This window comes from Ziziphus jujuba, chromosome 10 (genome assembly GCF_031755915.1).
Source record: "Ziziphus jujuba cultivar Dongzao chromosome 10, ASM3175591v1".
NCBI classification, from domain to species: domain Eukaryota; kingdom Viridiplantae; phylum Streptophyta; class Magnoliopsida; order Rosales; family Rhamnaceae; genus Ziziphus; species Ziziphus jujuba.
This window is the reverse complement of record NC_083388.1, coordinates 9,422,304-9,440,683: the sequence shown is the minus strand read 5'-3', so window position 1 is coordinate 9,440,683 and position 18,380 is coordinate 9,422,304. Positions and strand designations below refer to the sequence as shown.

The 18,380-nt window shown below is 34.0% G+C and overlaps 3 protein-coding genes across 5 annotated transcripts; 2 read left to right on the top strand and 1 right to left on the bottom strand.

Annotated features, from left to right (window-relative positions):
• Nucleotides 1–242: 242 nt before the first annotated feature.
• LOC107411099 (cyclin-dependent protein kinase inhibitor SMR10) lies at nt 243–1,462 on the bottom strand. Its single transcript, XM_016018610.4, has one exon. It carries the CDS (start codon nt 999–1,001, stop codon nt 438–440), a length of 564 nt encoding a protein of 187 aa, XP_015874096.2. The 5' UTR covers nt 1,002–1,462; the 3' UTR covers nt 243–437.
• A 5,008-nt stretch (nt 1,463–6,470) lies between these two features.
• LOC107411104 (actin-1) lies at nt 6,471–10,143 on the top strand. Of its 3 annotated transcripts, none has more exons than XM_016018622.4 (5): nt 6,471–6,696; nt 7,964–8,036; nt 8,171–8,564; nt 8,947–9,560; nt 9,824–10,143. In XM_016018622.4, the coding sequence occupies exons 2-5, from the start codon at nt 7,977–7,979 to the stop codon at nt 9,887–9,889; spliced, it is 1,134 nt and encodes a 377-aa protein (XP_015874108.1). In that variant the 5' UTR covers nt 6,471–6,696; nt 7,964–7,976; the 3' UTR covers nt 9,890–10,143. The 3 variants fall into 3 exon arrangements, with proteins under 3 accessions (XP_015874108.1, XP_015874106.1, XP_015874105.1); XM_016018620.4 differs by lacking the exon at nt 6,471–6,696 and adding an exon at nt 6,726–6,829; XM_016018619.4 differs by lacking the exon at nt 6,471–6,696 and adding an exon at nt 6,866–7,158.
• A 2,211-nt stretch (nt 10,144–12,354) lies between these two features.
• On the top strand, nt 12,355–18,179 carry LOC107411107 (U-box domain-containing protein 33). The gene is made up of 7 exons (XM_016018625.4): nt 12,355–12,816; nt 13,294–13,412; nt 14,232–14,341; nt 14,710–15,292; nt 15,733–16,284; nt 16,633–17,355; nt 17,750–18,179. Exons 1-7 carry the CDS (start codon nt 12,468–12,470, stop codon nt 17,930–17,932), a joined length of 2,619 nt encoding a protein of 872 aa, XP_015874111.3. The 5' UTR covers nt 12,355–12,467; the 3' UTR covers nt 17,933–18,179.
• Nucleotides 18,180–18,380: the final 201 nt, after the last annotated feature.

Here is an 18,380-nt window from a genome sequence, read left to right as displayed (position 1 = left end):
ATTGACAGCTTCATATGCATAATTTTTCTTTTTCTTTTTTTTGGTTTATCTTTATTTATCTGTACTTTGAATTTTTCAAAGTGTTTTTGCTCATACAGAATTCATGTGCTAGTGCTAGCTACTAGCTAGTACTCAACACATTTCAGATCTGGCTTTTTTTCTTGCCAAATATACGATCTGAGTCGACAGTATTCTCGACCCCCAAACAGGAAAAAGAAAATGGAAGAAGATCTCATAAAAACTGAGCGGTAAAAGAAATGTAATTGGATAACCAAGATCATGATCGAAATTATCATATATAGAGCTGAGCGTGCTCCATTTGATTGTAGAGAGCTGGAAACGTATAAGTTTGCTTCACATAAACATACATAATTAATTAATTTATGACGATGAAGAAGAAGATCATCATTTGGTGGTGCGTCAATACTCAATAATAATTAATTTCCTTTCCTAACTTTCTTCTTAATCTTACCACCGCCAAGATCCGCTAGAAGTACCGGAGGAAACAACGATTCGATCTCATTCGACATGTCGAGAAGAACTTGCCGGTGCCGGCCGTGAGCTTTTCGCTTCATCGACGACAACGGAAGTGATTTGGGTTTTCTCGGTGCAGGCGGACAGTGGAGTGTCGCCGGGATCTTTTGATCAGAAGAAGTAGGAGTCTTGAATCCATCGTTATTGTCTTTGTTGTCATCATCTTTGTCGTCGTCTTTGACTCGGAATTCTTGTACGGATGGAATTTTGAGCTTCAAACTCGAAACCAACACATCGAATTTATCACCTTCTTCTTTCTTATTTTCTTGCGCAGTTTGTTCTTCGTCGTGACCAACAACTTCGGATTCTTCGTCTTCTTCTGAACGTGTAATTGGGCACTCGTGATGGATTTCCAACGTGGGTCTTACCAAGAAATTGAATTCCACTGCGTTTAGATCTTTCTCAGTGAGAAACATTTCGGGATCCGAAACACCCATCACCGAAATTGACTTCAACTCGGAGCACATGAACCAGATACAAGACAAGCTAAGTAGAAAATAAAAAATGAAGATAAAACCAAGCAATAGACCAACAACAAGAATTGTAGAAATGGGAATCCTAAGAATGAGAAATTAAAAAAAAAAAAAATTAAGAATTTGAGAGCTTATATATAAAAATGGTATACTTGATATGATGAAGATGATGATCAAAATCACCACCTTTGATGGGGTAGAGAATTCATAAACAAAGCTTTGTTTTGTTTGGAATTTAGCTCCCAAGAAGTGGTTGATGAGAGAGAGAAAGAAAGAAAGAAAAGAGAGAGAGTGTGTGGGAGGGATGGCTAGCTAGGCTTTGAAAAAAATGGAATCCCAAATCGACGAAGGATCCAATGCAGCAAATATACACATTCTCATCTGTGTGTTTTAGTCTCTTATTATAAAAGTGTCCAAGAGGATTGGGTTGGGTTGGGTTGGGTTGTGTTGGATGTGCTCTTTTGTCGCTAAGAGTCAGCCATTAACTAACTATAAAATCTCGTTTAGGCAGTGTTGCCTTTTATTTTTATTTTTTATTTTCTTTTTATTAAAGGAAAAAATTACAAACTTTGATGCATCTATGCACGTGGTTTACTACAGCAGAAAAACCATTTGATGGTAACGTGCATGTTCTCTTTGCTCGTTCCCATGTTCTATTTCTCGCGACATTTTACTTTTGACATCTTACTTTTTGTTTGGAAGAAAATGCAAACGAAAAGAAAAGAAAATTTTGGGGTTGGTTTTGTATTTTTATTTATTTATTTTAATTTCCAACCAAAAGGAAAACTTGTTTGTTGTTTTGCTCAGAAAATTTTGTGGGTGGATGCATTCGAAGTCGGTTTATATTATAGTGTCCGGCCGCAGGAAGGACACTATACCGTCTATTTTGTCTGTTTCTAAATATTAATTATTTTGTTTTTGAAAATAAATCTAACCCCCACACAACCCGCTCCTCCACCATGCATGGCCAAATTTTGATTTGCTCCACCATGCACGTTATTTAGATTAAAACCCAGTTTTTGGACTTTCCTTGTTTGACATATGGGTATGTTTCCTCTTACCGGAGTTGCCAAAGACAAAGGAAAATTGAATCATTGAATATTCGAAATGAATAGTTTAAACACACATTTTTTTAAAATTTTTTTATCATTTATCTTATATATTGAAATTGGTTTATTTCATATCATTTACAAATAGAAATTCTTGATAAAAAAAAATAAAAATAAAAAACTATCCTCATTTTGTTTAAAAATGTATTAATGATTTACTTAAATTCTATCTATTGGTCATACATTTTATAAGTATTAGTATTTTATTAGACAATCAATATATTTTACAGTTATTAATCTTTAAACAATTTAAAAACTGATAAAGTAGATCTCTTGGTTAAACTATCAAAATATTTTGATAGGATAATGATTATATAAAAGTGTATATACAATTTTAACATATATAAGGAACATAATTTCTTTTTCTTTTTTTTTTTATCATATTATGAATTTGAAGATTTGAACTCAAAACTATAATTTTCATTTTATGCCAAAATTTTATTATTTTAATAAATACTAAAGGGTGTCACTTTTCAAATGTGGATTTTAGATTTTTAAAAATTATCAAAGCTATCATAATATTATCGAATGCATTGACTAAGAAATATATATCTTGTTTGATATGCTGTAAAATATTATCCAGATCAAAATTAAATATTAAATATATATATATATAAATCAGATTGATTAGATGAGTGATGGAAAAGATTGGAGTGAGACATGTATGATTTTGCAAAAGAAGGCTGCCTTGGAGGAATTATATCAGCTGGACGCACATGGGTCCCCATTGCTGGCCATTTTCTATATGTTGTGGAAGCATATATACAACGCATCATCACCAACATGAATTTGGCTTTGGATTCCATGGTTGAATATATTGGAGGACCAGAGGTGAGTTGAGATTTGCTGAAATATTTTCATGTATTTTATAACATTTTGTTTTTGTTTTTTTTATATATTTTAGAAATCAAAGAAAACAAAAACAGGGGAAAAAATTTAAAAAAAAAAAAATGAGATCTGTAATCTGTATATCTACTTTCTTGTAGAGGAGAATTTGATGGTGATTTAACAGGCGATATACGAAATGCCGTCTAGACTGGAAAGTGAAAGGGACCCAGTTGGATTGCTTGGATTTCACCGCATCTTTGGACACACCACAAAAAGAGTGTAAAATTTTGAAGGACCACTTTTAATTCCAATTCCATTTCCAACATCAAACCCGGCCGCTTGCTTCTCTTTTTGATATTTTCACTTTAATTTTTCACAAACCCACATCTTCTTGCAATTTCAATTTCACCACAAACATTTTCAAAATTATTTCCAAACTTAGAAGTTTCCCTCCCTCCAACAATTGGTGTTCAAATCCTCTAGCTGGCTTACAATGACATTTCTCATTTTTCCCATTCTATTGATGTTTCTATTCCTATCACATTTTTCTCATTTAGTCCCTATAATATTATATATGTCATTCACACAAATTCAAAATATATATATAAAAAAAGAAAAAAGAAAAAAAGCACACACACAAAGATGTACAAAACCAACAGGTCCCTTTACTACAAACTAGTGTTTTTTTCCTGTTATTTTCTTAAATAATGATTCAAATTCCAAACTCTTGAAATCTCCCAAATACAAATATATTAAAAATAAGAAAAAGAAAATTCAAAGGAGTGGAATGCAAATGGTGAAATATAAAGGGGCAAAAGTACAATAAGGGTGTGTTAGTACTCGGGGGTTATAATAAAAAATGATTAGGGATGATAAATTAATAGAATTGTGATTAGGAAGGAATAAGATGTTATGATAAGGGTGGGGTAAGAACCTAAAAAGATATATTAATATAAAAATGTGAAAGGGGCACACAACACACACTCTCATGCCGCATAATTGCAGCTCATGCTCATGCTTAATCATTTTGCTTCCCATCTTCGATCATCATGTCCCATCCTTAACAATCATCTCCTCTCATTTTTCAACCCTTTTTCCTCCTCCTCTTCCTCCTGGCTCTCTCTTTTTCCCTACTACTTCTTCTCTTCCTCTATACTTCAATATTCTTTGCTATTCCCGCCATTCTTTTCCCTCTAATATTCTTAATGATAAGCCTTCTACATGCAGCAAATTAATTATAATAATCATACTAGTAATTATTATCAAATTCACTTATACTAGGAATATTGCTTTCCAACGCTACAAATATATTATTATTTCCTATTAGTACTCTTTTTTTGGTACAATATGGTGTTAAAATTTTTATATTGTTAGTTTTTTATTCTTTTTTTATTTTTTTATACTAGGGTATACTGAAGAATCAAATTTAAAATCATTGGTAGTGAAAAAATATTGGCTTTGCTATTGAGCTATTCTCACATTATTTGACGTTTAATTTAAATGGAGAGGAAAAAATGTACCATAATATTGGGTTGATGCTTTCCTACAAAATGTTTAGTACCCCTTTAGATTTATATTTTCTTTGTAAAGATATTAATACTCGTGCAGCAAATATATATATATATATATATATATATCTGTGTTTTTTTAGAAAAAAATATAATTAAATGTCTAAGGACATATAGATGATATCATCAATACTCAAGCTTAATCTTAGAAAGAAGAAAAATGTTATTTCTTATCATCGATAAATGATTATCAATGAAATATACATGTTAAATGGTAAGTTAAATTATTATCATTAAAGGTTCACATTTAAGATTTTAAAATAAAAAATAATAAAATTGAATACCAAAATTAAAATGTACCACATAAAATAATGATTTTTATCTGTGATATTAAATAAGAGGATTCTAAAAAGAGTGATTAAAAAGAAAAAAAAAAAGAAACTTAGAAACAAATGAGACAACGAGTCTTAAGCCTTTGAAAATGTTCTTTAGGACAATGTAATTTAGAAGTTACGCGATGTATACAAGTTTGACTCTTAAAAGTGTTTAAACTCCATTGAAAAATCTAAATTTCTGTCCTATTATCCATTTAACTTAAAATATAAGTTGGTCAAAATTCAACATGTTTAAACTCCATTGAAAAATCTAAATTTCTCTCATATTATCCATGTAACTTAGAATATAAGTTGGTCAAAATTCAACATTAATTAGTCATGATATTGGAATATAATTTCAATTCTTTAGTAACTTAGAATATTAGTTGGTCAAAATTCAACACTAATTAATCATGATATTGGAATATAATTTCAAATCTTTAGTAATCTAACAAACACTACTAACAAACAAAATAAATTAAAATGATATGAAACTAATTAACCACTTAGTCCAACCTTTATATATATATATATATATCTTTTAGGTAATTATATATAAAAGTCCAAAATGGAGGTCAAGTTTCTTGGGAAGGTGGGGTAGTTAGGGGGTCAAAAGATGGAGGAGATCAACTTTGCTTGAAGCAACTTGTTTAATGAGCCCAAGAATTCCATGTTACCCGCCAAACCGTACTATCAGCTTGTACTCCACCACCAAGACCACAAGCAAACACCCTACTAGAGTTATGATCTTTGGCCTGCTTTTATTTTTATTTTTATTTTTCTATCTTTGTATGTTTGTTTTTTAATCCCAACTATGATTGACAAATCTAATGGATGAGGATGATGGATGATACAAAACCATTTTATCTAGCACAAAATTTTTAAAGATAATTAAATCCAAATTAAACGTGTGTGGATATATATATTTTGAGTGTTCAAAAAGCATAAATACACAAACATGGGTCCCCATCTTCTGTCTCAATTTTTCTATCTTCCTTTGTAAGCAGTGATGATATAATACTATCTCATTTAAAAATAAATTGACAAAGAAATAAAATAAACCATGTGAAAAAAAAAATTATAATGAAATGGAATTGGTCAAGTAAGGCTAAATCAATTAATATGCTTATCATATCTACATTCACAGGGTCATGAAATGAAGTGAGAGTGTGATCGTATATGATTGAAGACAGAACCCAAAAAAAAAATATATATATATATATATATATTCCCCATTGCTCAAAACATAAATGAAAGGAAAGTTAGGATTTGATTTCATTTTTCTATCCAACAAGTGGGCCTAATTTAAAAATTGATTGATTGGGTTTGTGAATGGACTAGAGTTTATATGTTCCTAGTACTGGGCCCAAAATAGGCCCACATTCTAATTACAGTTGGGCCCATTAATTAAAGGAGGATGGTCAATCCCAATAAATGGAAGGGCAAAATGGGGATACAAGGAAAGCAGTGGGGGCATATGGGTAAAGAAAGATGGTAGAATATTTAGGCATTTCAATATTTCAAACAGCCTGTATTTACGGGAGCCCCAGATCAGAGAAGGACACGCGTCAACATTTGCTGCAATCTCGGTGGGAAAATGGGACGGGCAAGGATTGGATATATGGTATGTTTTAAAGAAACGAATTTCCAACAAATTGCGCGTGGTTCTCATTTTCCCCATTTCGTATTTATACTTTTTTAGTTTATTGATTTATTTTTTTATTTTTTTGAACGCAAGGGCGGGCAGCTGAGATCGGAACCTCCTTTGTGTGTCTGTGTGTGTGTATCTCTCTCTGTCTCTGTCTCTCTCTGTCTCTCTCTCTCTCTCTCACTCACTCATCGACGCCAAATTTCCCAAAAAGAAAAAAAGGTGAAAATTTTCTAACCCATTTTCTCTCGCATTTTCCTGAGAAAGTGACAGTTTTCTCTGCTACCTACATAGTGCCTTATCAATCTATCGAAATAATGATGTGACAGGATCTGATTTTTCTTCCCTCTAAAATGTGATTTTGTCTATCTGCCAATCCTCGTAGTTTTTGAATTTTGATTTGGAATTTTGTTTGATGTTGACATCGGATCTATTGAAATTGTTTTCGGATTTAGTTTTTGATGATATTTCAATTTTTAGATCTCCCCTGTGGTTTCTCTTGGATCCGATGCATTTGTTGTTTTGATATGTCTGCTAGGAGTTGGATTTGGAATTGGAAGAATTCATATCGTGCATTGATAACCTTGTGCAAATGAATGTGTTTGATTTGGATTGGAATATTTGTTTGCAAAATACGCTGCAAAGGCATATATAGCTTGTCAGAATTTTGAGTTTTGAGATAATGTTTGTTTTTCATCTTTCTTTTCAATTGTAATTGATAGCTTATTATTGTCCCAATACATGCTATAGCCTTGACCCGAAGGATCTTCATATTGATGGACTGGGTGTACTCAACATCAACAGTTTTTAGATCTAAGTGTTTCTGTCAATTGCTTTTTACATTAGTTCATATTGATATAAAATTGAAAGCAAAGTGTAGTGGAAATTTCTGTGATATTTGGTTCCCTTTTACAACGGCACTTCTTTTTGGTTTTTTGGGGTGGGTGTGGGAGACACTATTATTTGGTTCGTTTTGATTTGGTTTGTAGTTTTTAAGAATATTTTCTGTGAATTATCCCTTTAGTTTCTTCAAAGAAAATTATATTCTTTTGCCTTTATTATGCATGATACTACGTAGCTGTATAGTATTTGTTACTGTTGGTGCATAAAGCGTATTATAATTTTTTAACTATGTGGCAAAGTTATAATAACTGTTGAGTAATTTATCAATATTTATTTCTCCATAGTTATTGTTAGTTTGTTATCAATCCCAATTCCAAAGTTATAAAATGATAGAGTATGAACTCGATTATTATATATACCAAATAATACAAACATGACAACCGATGCTCTCTAGCATATCCACTTACTATCAATACAAAGGCATTAGCTGATTGGAACTGAACCTTTCCATTATGTCACGTCAAAACATCATACACTTGACACTTACTAAATTATTGGGGTTCTTTCCCCTTGTTTCATTTTCCTTTATATATTCTTCTATATTGTATCTTGTTCCCTAATGTACTTAAGCTGATAATTTCTGTAGTTGGTGGTAGAAGATGGCCGAAGCTGAGGATATTCAGCCACTCGTCTGCGACAATGGCACTGGAATGGTGAAGGTACTGTATCTGGAATTTTTATCTGCAATATTTGTTCCCTAAATTGTTGTTAGAAACCCTTTTCGATATCCATGTTGCAAAATTTATGCAGTGTTTCATTGGCTTACATTCTGTTATGTGATCTGGTCTTTTAGGCTGGATTTGCTGGAGATGATGCTCCTAGGGCTGTGTTTCCTAGCATTGTTGGTCGGCCTCGTCATACTGGTGTGATGGTTGGTATGGGCCAAAAAGATGCATATGTTGGGGATGAAGCTCAGTCTAAGCGTGGTATATTAACTCTGAAGTATCCTATTGAGCATGGTATTGTGAGCAACTGGGATGATATGGAAAAGATTTGGCATCACACTTTCTACAACGAGTTGCGTGTTGCTCCAGAAGAACACCCAGTTCTACTCACTGAAGCACCTCTCAACCCAAAGGCTAATCGTGAGAAAATGACTCAAATCATGTTTGAGACCTTCAACACTCCTGCCATGTATGTTGCCATCCAGGCTGTCCTATCCCTCTATGCCAGTGGTCGTACTACGGGTAAGTGTTTCTGATTCATCATTTTACCGATCTCAGGATTTGGAAGTAGGAATCAGTATATTTATATACTTCTTATCTGACCAATGAAGTTAGTAGTTCAATTTGTTTGAAGATTCTTTCAGATTTTAGAAGAGCTTAGCTGGAAATAAGATGATAAAAAATGCAACTGTTTTTTTGGCATATTGTTAAATAAGTTCTCCTTAATAATTTAAATAGAGGACAGTTTTGTATGATTCAAGTTTTGTCTGATAGTGTTAGAGATATTTTTGTTGTTGATATGGATTCTTTCCTGAATGATTTTTTTGCAATGCAGCCTAGTACATGTAATTTGAACGTTCTGTCTGTCTTTCTAACTGTTCTTTAATTTTGAAAATTTGTTTAGGTATTGTTCTGGACTCTGGAGATGGTGTCAGCCACACTGTCCCCATATATGAGGGCTATGCTCTTCCACATGCCATCCTTCGACTTGACTTGGCAGGTCGTGACCTGACTGATGCACTAATGAAAATATTAACCGAGCGCGGATATTCCTTCACCACTACAGCTGAGCGTGAAATTGTGAGGGACATGAAGGAGAAGCTGGCATATATTGCCCTTGATTATGAGCAAGAACTTGAAACTGCCAAGACAAGTTCTGCTGTTGAGAAGAGCTATGAGTTGCCTGATGGACAGGTGATCACCATAGGTGCTGAGCGGTTCCGGTGCCCAGAAGTCCTCTTCCAGCCATCCATGATTGGAATGGAAGCTGCAGGCATTCACGAGACTACGTACAACTCAATCATGAAGTGTGACGTTGATATTAGGAAGGATTTGTATGGTAACATTGTCCTCAGTGGTGGGTCTACCATGTTTCCTGGAATTGCCGACAGAATGAGCAAGGAAATAACTGCATTAGCACCTAGCAGCATGAAAATCAAGGTTGTTGCTCCACCTGAGAGAAAGTATAGTGTCTGGATTGGTGGCTCTATCCTTGCATCTCTCAGTACTTTCCAGCAGGTATGTTAACAGCGTAATATGTGACACTGATGCATTACTACTTTGGCATTTTGTTACGGTTTCATTCATTCTTTTTAAGGCTACCCCTATTGTTTTAGGTGCGTAAGGCTGCTTCTTGATTCATTGGTTCTCCTATATTTTGCTCCCGATATCTTTCTTAATAAATAGTGGCAATTATTACATATCAGTGGTTGGATTTTCCTGTCTAGATCGGTTGTTATACTACTACTAACATGGTATATTTGTTTGAATATGAAATACAGATGTGGATCGCAAAGGCAGAGTACGACGAATCTGGGCCATCAATTGTACACAGGAAATGCTTCTAAAAAGCGGAATGGGAGCTGTTCAAGTGTAATTTCCATTTTTTTTTAATTTTTTAATTTTATTTTTTTTGTTTAGCTGTGTTTCGTTTAAATTTTCGTGTCCAATATTGTTGAAACTAAAGTAATGGACTGAGAGGTGGGGGGAGGTCATGGCAGAGAGTTTAATTCATTGATTATTGTTTTCATTAGCAATGGTTGAACAGCTAATGTTCAATTATAAACCCAAAATCTTTGCAATTTATTTTTGTTAAATCCTAGTTGCCCTCCCAAATTCACCTTCGATTGAAAATATGATTTCTTTCAGTTTGATTCATAAGGATTGCCTTGGTAAGTGTTCGTGCCCTTTAAGTTATATTTACATAATGTTGTAGCTATATGCTTGTGTTTATTTTGCTGGTGGCTTAAGGTTAGGTTACAGTATCTAATATGATTTTGTTTCTCAATTTGTTTGAGCTCCAATCCTAATTTTTAATTTTAGAGCTTTTGATCTTGGCTATTTTGCTAACTTTCGTACCTCTTGTTGACTTGATTTATATTAATAGGTTCGGAATATGCTCCGAGTATTCAAAATGTGATGACCCACCTGAACCAAAATTGATTCCCAAATCTTAGAACACATGTTTCTTTCTGGAACTTTGCCTCAAATTCATTGGCTCTAAGCTTGACTAATAACTTTACCTCAATTAATTAATAGCTTGTTTTCTTTGAACCATGTGCCTTCTGCTTGGAAAATGACTAATTTACTACATAGTCTTGAGTTGGTAGTTTCTTTGGTTTGATTCATTTGTTGAGTGGAAAAATGGACCTTTTGCGGATGCATTTGTGCGCCTTTATGGTATTAGTTGGGTGGGTTCGGTGTAGATAAAAAGCAAATTCTATTTAAAAACAATTGGCATATTCGACTTAAGGTCGTTTGATTGATGTATATCATATTTTATTTTATATATAGTTAAGTCTATTAATTAAGATTCTTGCCAAATTACTAAGATTTGAAAGTCTTAGAAGTCCCTGATTGGATACAACTTTGCTTTATTTATTATTATTATTATTTTTTTGCAAAAGGATACAACTTGCATAATGCAAGGCGGGTACCAAATAATTTCTTGGTATTTTTATTTTGACCTATGAGTGTAGCCTGGGGCTGTAAGGATCATAGTACGGTATCAATTTGTTTGTTTAAAATGAGAGTGTCAGTTTTTAATAGAGTAAATATAAGAAAATAAGAAATATGTCTACTTACTAAATGAAAGTTGGAATTTATATAAATTAATTAGATTGGGTTTGTAAATAAATTAAAAATGAGTTTAGATAATGCTACATAAGTATCAAATTGTTTATCAATTTTATTTTGGAATTACCATGACAAACACTATAATATTATTTAATTGGGTTGTATTGAATTTTATTTACATAAGGATTAAATGTATCCATACTTGGTTTAAATTAATTGTCTAATCAATAGATCAATGGTATCTGTAGCATTAGCTAATGAGAAATACCCTCCCGCTAGATATTTGGATTTTCTTTTTACTGCCATTTTTATAACGAATATATCCATTATATATTTGATTAATTAAGTTGATATTGGACTTTTCAAATCGATATCTATATCTGTTTTTTTTTTTTTAAATAAAAAATATATCTAAATCTGGTTTGGACCGTTTTGTTAGCACAATAAATAAAATAAAATCTGACATGACATATCAAAAAGTAGTTGACTCACTCTTGCAATCAAAACGACCAATTAATTATTTACTACTTCAACTTGTTTAAAAGATATACTAATTCTATGCCACATTTTCCATATCTCGCTATAGCAATCGCTATTTTATTTTAAATGGCTAACAAGAACGGAAAGGAAAAGGGAGAGAGAGAGAGAGAGAGAGAGAGAGAGGGTGTTAGTTTTTTGGATGTATTAAAAAATTAATATATATATATATATATATATATACATAAACACCCTATTTGCATTGTCAGTTTCGTAAAAATGCCTTTGTATTTTTAAAAATGATGAAAACATGCCTCACATTTTGTTAATATATTAACTTTGTCCAGAAAGAAAAAGAAAATAATATACTAACACTAATCATTTATAGTAAATATTTATCAGAAAAAAATAATCATTTGGTAAATATTTTTTATAAACATTTTGGTGCCATCTCTTAATTGCCCAAATTCAAACCACCACCTAAAACACAACGTTACAAAAGTTAACCAAAAATTCCAAACGTTGAATTATTAAAAGCCAACCATTGTGAATCACATTATGTTTAAAAATTCCTAAAAAAAAGTTTACAAAAAAAAAAGTTAAGTCTAAGAGAGGAGAAAAAAAAAAAAAAAAAAAAACAAATTATCCGCAGATTAAAAGTGTAGTAAATAACGAATTGAAATTAAACACATGGACACGTGAAAATTTGATAGTCTAATATCAACAAATTTTCCCACTTTTCTTCACAATTTGCTTTGAAGTCAACACGAAAGGTCAAGCTTTCTGTATAATACCAACAAAACATTTCCACGAAAATCTTTTGCCTTTTTGGAAAACCATTACATACCACATGACACAATTCCAAAGCCGTCCATGAAAGAAGCTACATCCCTAAACTCCTCCGTTGCCGGACTTCCATGTCCCTTTGAAATTCCGAAGAACATGGAGCTCCTAAGCCCTTCTCACCGTCCTGACCACACTCTCTCACCTGATCTCCTTTCTGGGTTCTCTTCTTCCGCCAGTTTCCGACATGGGTTTGACAGGGCGGCCAGTTTCCCGTTGCCAGAGCATGTTTCCGACGATGGAAATAGAGTATATGTGGCCGTCGGAAAGGGTTTCGAGAAATTCGTGAGCTTGCTTCATTGGACTTTCAAACGTTTCAAGGGTAAAGAAATTTGTATTGTTCATGTTCATCAGCCTTCGCAGCTAATCCCCACTCTCTGTAAGCTTCTCTTTCTCTTTCTGAATCTTTGCTTGATTAGTTTTCGTTAATGTGTTTTTATTTTTTTTTCTTTAGTTTACGAAACGTCTTTGAATTCTTGTTGTTTATGTTGATGGAATTTATTTATTTATTTATTTTCTTTCTTTTAAGCGCCTAGTGTAAATCACTTGTCGCTTATTGTTTTGGGTTTTTGCTCCGTTTGGTTGCCAAGAAAGGCGAGGAAGAAAAAAAGGGTTCTTCAAAGACAATTATGATATTACTTTGTTTTCATCCAATGATTTTGGTGGGTTTGCTAGAATAGTTTGCGCCCGCGAGAATGTGGCGCTCAAACCATGGCTAAATGGTGGAAAAACTATGCAAAAAAAAAAAAACAAAAACATTTTCTGTTTTTCCGATTCATTTTCTGCGGGATCTAATAAGTCAAATTTTGTTTTCTCCAATTAATTTCTTATTTTTAGTCGTGATTGTAATGTGCAGTAGGAAAATTTCCAGCAAGTCAAGCAAATGCTGAAGTTGTGTCTGCGTATAGGAAGGACGAGAGAGAACAGACAATGAAGCTTTTGCGAAATTACTTGAGCCTTTGCTCTGAAGCAAAGGTGTGCTTTTTCTGCTTATGTTTACAATAATTCGGTGCTTTATTTCTTTATTATTTTAAAAAAATACAAAATAAAAGCTAAACGTCCGCCATTTATATTTCCAGTAGTAACATATAAGTTTATTTACTAAAAAAATGTTTTTTCTTGCTCTATGAAACAAAGGTAGTATTTTCTAGTATGGAATATTAATTCTGTTTACTTGAGGTTGAAAACGATAATTATTATTAGAAATATGATGGTGTAAAATTTTTTTCAGTAATTAAGTGTGATATCCATCTTAATTAAATAAGACCCTTATTTCCTTCTGGCCTTGGAAACCTGTATTCCGGATCTCTTCGGTTAAATATGTAAACTTTGGTTTTTCTTTTCATAGAAGTTTTTTGTGGTAAAACGTTGGAAAGGAAATGCCTGAGCCTCTGTAATCTTTCCCTTAATCTTCTTCTACGATTAAATGGCCGGTTCCTCGCATTCCGTTCCATATGCTGGAAGCTTTTAGCAACCAGCTAGTATTCCTACACTGGATAAATTATCCTTGCTTTTCCTGATTTTTTATTAAAAATCCAGGCTTCAAGAATGCATTTTTTTTTTTTTTTTCTAATCAATAATAGAAAGATAAAAATAATTTTAACACCAAGAATTAGGAAACATGCAGCATCCAGGGAACAATAGGAAGCAGTTCTTTGTACTTCCTTGAAAGAGTAGTATTATTAGACAACTGAAAATGGTTAATATTAAAATTCACAAGCAAAGACAAATTGATGTTTCCTATATAAATTCACAAATATTGGAATTATATCCAGAAATGCATTTGTTTTGCAGGTTAAAGCAATCTTCATAACTATTGAAGCTGACTATATTCAGAAAGGAATTGTAGATTTGGTGAGCAAGCATGGCATTAGAAAGCTTGTTATGGGGGCTGTGCCAAAGAAGTAAGTATAGTGTCAATGGTCTGAGTCATCCTCTTATAATGTCATAGTACTGCTTATTTCTGAGCTATCACTCTGGGTTACCATAGTTTCTCTTCTGTTTTCTTTCCGTTTCGCTCAAGGGTGGAGCATGGATGTTTTATACAACTTCCAGTTTACATCAAAATCCATGCTTATAAAATAACACAATTATATTGGGTGATGTGTCAAGACTTCAACGGTCTGTTGGCTTAAGAGGTCGCTTGATTCTTGAATACCTGAATTATGTATGTGCCCCCTGGTTGTGTTCTCTTTATGAAACTTGAATACCTTTTATTTTTCAAAAAAATGCCATTCCCTTTAGTTGTTTCATTCCTAATAGTTTGTTACAGATGTATAAAGGTGAAAAAGAGCTCCAGCAAAGCAAATTATGCCGCCAAAAATGCTCCCCCGTTCTGTGAGATATGGTTTGTTAACAAAGGGAAACATGTATGGACAAGAGATGCTTCTGAAGGCCCAAGTTCTTTGCCTTCATGTGGTCAGCCACAGAGCGAAAGCACTGAAATCTTTAAGTCTAAATCATTTCAATATGGTAAAAATAAGTTAATCCACCCAGATTGTCTTCAATCCAGTTCTGCTGAGATTACAATATGTGCTGGAATTAGCAACAGGGTTATAAGTGAACCACTCAACGCAGAATTGGTATCATCCACAACTGTGTCGCTTTCTACTGATACTTATTTCTTCCAACGTGTCCAAAGTTCATGTAGTCTAACAACTGCTAGTAGTAGTTCAGGATATAATTCTTCTGAAAGAAGGGTGTCTTCAGATTTTGATTTAAAGGTTGAGGATGAGAGCTTATGCAGTCAGCTTATAGATCTCAAGTTAGAAGCCGAGGTTTCGAGGAGTAAGGCACTTGCAGAGCTTGTAAAGCGAAGAAAACTGGAATCAGAAGCTATGGAAACCATAAGCAAGGTGAGTACAACTTGATTGACTTCCAATTTATATGCTTACAATAAATGTGTGACATGTGTATTACTGATTTTCCTGATATGGCTGTGGTATAATGTGTTACACGCATTATTTTCTCACAAAAGTCCTTTTAGCCAACAATACAAAGGAGTATTTGAAAACAAAAGTTAGAATTTTTCAGTTATTTTTTTACTTAGTTATTATTTGTTCGCTTAAAAAATTTGCACTGTCTGTTGCATTACAGTGACTTGGATTCTCAAAGGCAAAATCAATAACCCTTCATAATATTCTAAACTTAGAAATCTGTTGTTGAGAATGTTCTTAGCAAGAGCATGTAAATAATATAATATAATGATATTGAAATTATGGTCTAATAAATGACTAGTTTCCCAGTCTTTTAAGGTATTTGCAACCTCAGAATTATGTTTCATTGTCTTACTCAGGTCAATGTATTTAAGTCTGCCCATGCACGTGAAATCAAACTTAGAAAAGAGGCTGAGGATGTTCTGAGAACTACATTAGAGGAACAAGAAAAACTCTTGGAAGAAAGAGAAGAGATAACTAAAGAACTTCGAAGGACCATGAGAAATGTTGCTCTTCTAGACAGTCGTGCCCAGGAAGCCAATCGTAGGCATGATGAAGCTGTGGGGGAATGGAACCTAATTCAAGCATCAATTGCAACTCTAAGGCAGGAAAAGCAGCGGATTCGACGACAGAAGATGGAGGCCCAACACTGGCTTGAGCGTTGGAGAAGTCATGGACAAGCTGGAGCTGCAAACTGTAATGGTCTCATTGGGTTTGTTGAAGAATTACCTGATTTGGCAGAATTCTCATTGTCAGATGTGCAAACTGCAACATGTAATTTTTCTGAAAGCTTCAAAATCGGAGAGGGAGGCTATGGTTGTGTTTACAAGGGGGAAATGTTGGGTAGAACTGTTGCTATTAAGAAGCTGCATCCACATAACATGCAAGGTCAATCAGAGTTTCAACAAGAGGTTTTCTCTCTTTCCCCTACCTCCATCCCTTTCTGTGTTGACATTCATGAGCTTGTATTTATTGATGACATTATGCCCAACAAGGACAAGGCAAATAATCGGTCTCAATTATCTTAGCTTCTGCCATAAGAGTTATATGCATAGTGCACTTATATCTAGGCTTTGCAATTTAATGATTAGATCTTTCGAAGTTCAAAGATGTAAATTTCCTCTGACAGAAAGACTAGTAAGATTTTCTGTAAAAACAAAAAAAAAAAAAATAAAAAATTCAAATTCTCTTTTTTTCATATGACTCTATTGCTTATCTTGCATTGTGGGTCTGTAATAATCTCTTTTCTGTCCTTACAGGTACAAGTTCTTGGCAAATTACAGCATCCTCATCTTGTGACATTACTTGGCATATGCCCAGAAGTGTGGTCCATTGTATACGAGTACTTGCCCAGTGGCAGCCTCCAAGATCACCTTTTCCAGAAAAGCAACATTTCTCCCTTGACATGGAAGACCCGAACACGGATCATTGCTGAAATCTCCAGTGCCCTTTGCTTCTTGCACTCTTCGAAACCTGAAAAGATTGTTCATGGAGATTTGAAACCCCAAAACATACTCCTAGATTCTGAACTCAGCTGCAAGATATGTGACTTTGGGATTTGCAGGCTCATAACTGAGGACAACCTATGTTGTCCCAGTTTTCGCCGGAACACTGAACCAAAGGGTGCTTTCCCATACACAGATCCAGAGTTCCAGAGAATTGGAATCCAGACTCCCAAATCTGATATTTATTCTTTTGGGATAATCATTTTGCAAATGCTCACAAGAAGACCTCCAGTTGGCTTAGCAGGTGAGGTTCGCAAGGCATATTCATGTGGGAAATTAGGATCGATCTTGGATTCATCAGCTGGGGAATGGCCTATTTCTGTGGCTGGGCGATTGGTTGACCTTGGGCTGCAATGTTGCGAGTTGAGCAGTAGGGGTAGACCGGATCTAACACCTTCCCTGGTGCGGGAACTAGAGCAGTTGCATGTCTCTGAAGAACGGCCAGTGCCATCTTTCTTCTTGTGCCCAATTCTTCAGGTGAGTGATACTTCTTGTTCATGGAATAGTCACTACCTATAACTCATCAGCTTCCTTCTATAGTTTCTAGCATAATAATTTGTGTCAAAACCAAGTTGAATTTATGAAGGCAGTTGCTACATGTTCCAACTGTTTTATGCTAAAATGGGGTGCAAGACCTTAACCCAAATTTAATTTGACACAGGAACACATTGAAAGAAATATGAATGTGCTAACTTGTAGGAATAGGTTTTGGAAGTTTTGAACAGGGCTCATGCAGGAACTTGTAACTTTCAAAATCTACCCCAATCAAGCTTCTAGCTTTTAACGTGTGATATAAGTTTCAAATGCTAAAGTCCTAGCTTTTGCTAGTATTTCTGGTTCACCTGGCTTACACGTTATGGGTTGGTTTCAGGAAATAATGCATGATCCGCAAGTTGCAGCCGATGGATTCACTTATGAAGGTGAAGCCATCCGTGGATGGTTGGAAAATGGTAAAGAGACTTCGCCAATGACAAACTTAAAACTGAATCACTTGCATCTTACTCCCAATCATATCCTCCGGCTTGCTATTCAGGAGTGGCTTTGCAAATCATGAAATTTCGGTAATTTATGATTGTAATCTTTGTTGTATAGTATATGCCCTTATGGAAAGTATCACTGAATTTGATTCATTCGAAGCCAAGCGTTATGTTGTATTTATACATGTATAGCAGTACGTACCTTTAAGGTCATCCCTCTCAGTTGTAGGTTTAACAGTGGTAGGATTAGGGATTGGTTGGTTTGTTGTTACTGTTTGGGATGAATCAATGAGCTAAATGAGGAAAATAACCAATGATATGCAAGTATGTTGTGCATTATGAAAGCAAACCGCATATTTGGAAGCCTGATTGAAATTAGCGGTGCCAAAAGGGTTTATGTTTTTTCATAACTGAACGATTTTCAAGGCATCCGAGCCAAAAGTTGATCAGTATGTGAAGTACGTAGCATGTTGGCAAAAAAGTTGTTAATTTTATTTTGTTTTTCAGAAAAGAAAAAGAAGAATC